The 4,877-nt window shown below is 36.4% G+C and overlaps 1 protein-coding gene across 3 annotated transcripts in view; it reads left to right on the top strand.

The window, feature by feature from the left end:
• LOC108310797 (sister chromatid cohesion protein PDS5 homolog B) overlaps nucleotides 1-4,877 on the top strand; it is a 167,556-nt gene that overhangs the window by 59,474 nt on the left and 103,205 nt on the right. For all 3 annotated transcript variants that reach the window (XM_017537947.2, XM_037741809.1, XM_037741810.1), the window contains one exon: nucleotides 488-691. In XM_017537947.2, coding sequence (XP_017393436.1) covers nucleotides 488-691 — 204 coding nt within the window. The remainder of the gene's footprint in view (nucleotides 1-487; nucleotides 692-4,877) is intronic.

A 4,877-nucleotide genomic window follows, 5' to 3' on the forward strand; every position in this document is an offset into this window, starting at 1 on the left:
GTTTCACCATGTTGACCAGGATGGTCTCGATCTCTTGACCTCGTGATCCACCCGCCTCGGCCTCCCAAAGTGCTGGGATTACAGGCTTGAGCCACCGCGCCCGGCTGCGGATTTGAAATATTATTAAAAAAAAAATGGTATTCTTAAGAACATACTCCTTTTAGTCCAGTTTTACAAGTGAACCCAGAAGTTTCCACAAATATTCTATTGGGATTCTTCCAATAATGACTACTACGTAAGGCTAATTTAAACTTTAAAAATCTGGTTAGCAGATATTTTGGGTAAATGAAAAAATATTTTAGTCTTTTAAAGAAAAGTTTACCTTTAGTTTTAGAAGGATTATGTTCTCTCAAATAGAGACTTTCTGCAGAAAAATGAAAGTATGTTCATTTGAAGTTAACCTTAGCAATTAATATGACCTTTAATTTACATGACTGTATTTATACATGGAGCATTTCATTATTTGATTTTTTTTGTTTTTGTATAGATGGTTGTGAAAACTTTCATGGACATGGATCAGGACTCTGAAGAAGAAAAGGAACTTTATTTAAACCTAGCTTTACATCTTGCTTCAGATTTTTTTCTCAAGCATCCTGATAAAGATGTTCGCTTACTGGTAGCCTGCTGCCTTGCTGATATTTTCAGGATTTATGCTCCTGAAGCTCCTTACACATCCCCTGATAAACTAAAGGCAAGTACTGATTTAAACAACTCTGAGATTGACGGATACTTTGATTTATTTTTCTAACTAAAATAGGAGGAAAGGCATTTAGATGATTTCCTTGGGTTCTTTGACATTAGCTACAGTAATCTTTTGCTAAACTTCATCTTTTTTTTTTTTTTTAAAGAACTTTTCAAAAACTTTCTAGTCTTGAAGTTAAGAAGTAGATTAATGCAGTGTATAATTTTTTTTTTTGTATTATGTCATCATTAGCTCTGTTTCTTTCAATATAATTTTGGGGGCAATTCCTTTTCATTTTTGAAAATCCATATTCAAGATCATGGCCATTATTTAAAAGAATACCTAGTATAAACATGAGCCTGTAATATATAATCCTAGTTTATTTAATGGGAGATGTGATAAAAATTGTTATGAAGAAAATACAGGCCAGGTGCAGTGCTCAGGTCTGTAATACCAGCACTTTGGGAGGCTAAGGCAAGAGGATTACTTGGGTTATCATGAGTTTGAGACCAGCTTGGGCAATATAGCAAGGCCTTGTTTCTAATGAAAAAAAAAAAAAGAAAAATTAGCGTTGTGTGGTGCTGTGCACCTGTAATCCTAGCTACTTAGGAGGCTGAGGTGGGAGGATTGCTTGAGTGCCCTGAGGGCGGAGGTTGCAGTGAACCAAGATAGCAGCACTGTACTCCAGCCTGGGCTGAGTGAGACCCAGTCTCTATTAAAAAAAAAAAAAAGAATTCAGTGAACAAAATTTTAAGGAAAGGTACAAAAGACATGTAGTACTTGGTTACAGTAATTGTAAGTAAAACTGTATGAATGCAGGATCTTTAAAAGACCAGAAGAGAAGGGGAATAGCATGAGTAATCTATTTAGGAAAATGCTGGTAGAAAGCATGAAGTAATTAGAGCTGTGCAAAAGATGCTGAATGTTTATAAGGCAGGTCAGGTAGGAATTAAAAGCAGCAACAATAAAAGATAATTGTGGAGACCTGTAATCCCAGCAGTTTGGGAGGCAAAGGTGGGTGGATCACTTGAGGTCAGAAGTTTGAGACCAGCCTGGCCAACATGGCGAAACTCCCATCTCTACAAAAAATATAAAAATTAGCCAAGTGTGGTGGCACATGCTTATAATCCTAGCTACTCAGAAGGCTGAGGCAGGAGAATCACTTGAACCTGGGAGGTGAAGGATGCAGTGAGCCAAGATTGTGCCACTGTACTCCAGTTTGGGCAACATAGCAAGACTCTGTCTCAAAAAAAGAAAGATAACTGTGGAAACTATGGGTTAGAGAATGAGTCTGTAGAAAGATTATTAATTCACAGTATGAAAAAATAAAGACAGTGTATGTTTATTTCACTTAATAAGTCTTACTGTTACTTACATGTCAGGAACTGGATTTACAGTGGTGAAAAAAAAGAGGCGTGGTTCTCGGACTCATGGAGTTCTTGATAATTGAAGTGAGGAATGTGCTTATTTGATCAAGCCTACCAATATTCAAGTAGAGAATGTGGAACCTGTTTTTGGCATTCTTGTTTTAAATTTTGATTGGTGAAAGAATCTTAGGATGAGGGAGGAAGAGGGCAATATTTGTCATTTAAAGGTGGAATTGAATTGTAAGATTTGAGAATGGTCAGAGACTTTAACGAAAGTAGATAATACAAGCTGGTCCGTGTAGTTGTGTACCCAGCTACTGGCTTGATTTCTAAATGTGAACTTCTCATTTGCAGATACTTAATCGGTTTAAGGAATGATTCCATTTGTTTGGCCATAGGCTGTCGCTCTCCCTTACTAGATGTTTTGTTGGCATTCTCATGATGGGGAAGTCTAACTTAAGACTGCTGCCATACAATTTACTTAACGTCTCTTGGGGATTTTCCAGTTTGCGTGATCTGTGACCTATTTCAGGACTTAGGGGGTAATGAGAAGTTCTACCTAAAAAATAGCTGCATATCTGCTCTGTTTATAACAGGACAGTTTATGAGAAGACTATAAAATAGCTGAAATTAGGGTCTTTGTGCATTATTCCCTAGCTGAAAAATTTTAAGTATTTAGTTTTTCTGATGAAAAATTTTTTTTTTGAGACAGAGTCTTTCTCTGTCTCTGGTACAATCTCGGCTCACTGCAACCTCTGCCTCCCAGGTTCAAGTAATAGCCTTCCGAGTAGCTGGAATTACAGGTGCCCACACCATGCCCGGCTAATTTTTATATTTTTAGTAGAAATGGGGTTTCACCATCTTGGCCAGGTGCTTCTTGAACTCCTGACCTCATCATCCAACCGCCTTGGCTTCTCAAAGTGCTAGGTCTACAGGCAAGAGCCCCTGCCCCTGCCTGAATTTTTGAGCCTTATTCTAAATGCCTCTTTTTTCTTTTTGGGGGACTGTAAAATTATTAAAATTGTTAATTATTAAACATTATTGACTTTGAGGATACTTTCTAAATATTTAAGAGATTTCACTTTGTTTTGATTAGCATCCAAATTCATATGTATGTATATCTGTGTATATTTTGTCTACAGTAGTATTAAATACATATTAGAAAATTGTGATATTTGAGTCTTACCTTTCCACTTTCAGTTTGTTATTGTCATCAGCAAACCCCTTTATTACAGTTGGGTTCATGTTCAGACAGTAATTGGTGAGGTTATAAGTGACTGTTGTCTTTCCATTGCCACATAGGGTCAGTATGGCATGCATTCTCTTTTAACAATCCAGGAAAGGTTCATTCATAGAGAACATATTTTCCACAGTACTACTGTCAAAGTAACTTTTTTTTTTGTTTTAAGTAACCTTTAAAAAAATTTTTTTAGGTTCAGGCGTACATTTGCAGGTTTATTATGTAGGTAAATTGCATGTTATGAGGGTTTGGTGTATTTATTTTTGTCACTCAGGTAAAAACTTGGTTCCCAATAGGTAGTTTTCCTATCCTCACCCTCCTTCCACCCTCCACCCTCAAGAAGATGTTGGTGACTGTTCTGTTCTTTGTGTTCATATGTACTCAATCTTTAGCTCCCACTTATAAATGAGAACATGTAGTATTTGGTTTTCTGTTCCTGCTTAGGATAATGGCTTCCAGTGCCATCCGTATTGCTGCAAAGGACATGATCTCATTCTTTTTTATGGCTGTATAGTATTTCATGGTGTATATGGAATATTTTCTTTATCCAGTCTACTGTTGATTGGCATTTAGGTTGATTTCACATCTTTGCTATTGTGAATAGTGCTGCTACGAACATACACATACATATGTCTTTATGGTAGAGTGATTTATATTCCTTTGGGTATACCCCAACAATGGGATTGCTGGGTTAAATTGTAGTTCTATTTTCAGTTCTTTAAGAAATTGCCAAATTGTTTTCCACAATGGCTGAACTTATTTATATTCCCACCAGCTATGTATCAGCACTCCCTTTCCTCTGTAGCCTTGCCAGCACCATTTTTTTTTTTTTTAAAGCTTTTTAACAATACCCGTTCTGACTGGTGTGAGATGATACCTTGTGGTTTTGGTTTGCATTTCTGTAATCAGTGATGTTGAGTATTTTTTCATACGCTTATTAACCATAAGCGTGTGAAAGAGACACTTCTTTTGAAAAGTGTCTCTTCATGTTTTTTGCCCTCTTTTTAATGGGGTTGTTTTTTGCTTGTTAATTAAGTTCCTTATGCATTATGGATATTAGACCTTCATTGAAGGTATGGTTTGCAAGTATATTCTCCCATTCTGTAGGTTGTCTCTTTGTTTTGTGATTCGGAAGCCTTTTAGTTTAATTAGGTCCCATTTGTCAATTTTTGTTTTTGTTGCATTTGGTTTTGGCATCTTCATCATGAAATCTTTGCCAGGTCCTGTGTCTAGAATCTTATTTCTTAGGTTATTTTCCAGGGTTTTTATAGTTTTAGGTTTCACATTTAGGCCTTTAATCCATCATGGATTGATTTTTGTGTATGGTGTGAGGAAAGGGTCCAGTTCTGCATATGACTAGCTACTTATCCCAGTACCTTGTATTGAATAGAGAGTCCTTTCCTCATTGCTTGTTTTTGTAGTTTTGTTGAAGATCAGATGGTTGTAGGTGTGCAGCATTATTTCTGGACTTTCTATTATGTTCCATTGGTCTATGTGTCTGTTTTTGTATCAATACCATGCTGTTTGTAGCCTTGTAGTATACTTCAAAGTTGTGTAATGTGATGTCTCCAGCTTTTTTTTTTTTTGT

This window comes from Cebus imitator, unplaced genomic scaffold (assembly GCF_001604975.1).
Source record: "Cebus imitator isolate Cc_AM_T3 unplaced genomic scaffold, Cebus_imitator-1.0 Scaffold108, whole genome shotgun sequence".
Classification (NCBI taxonomy): domain Eukaryota; kingdom Metazoa; phylum Chordata; class Mammalia; order Primates; family Cebidae; genus Cebus; species Cebus imitator.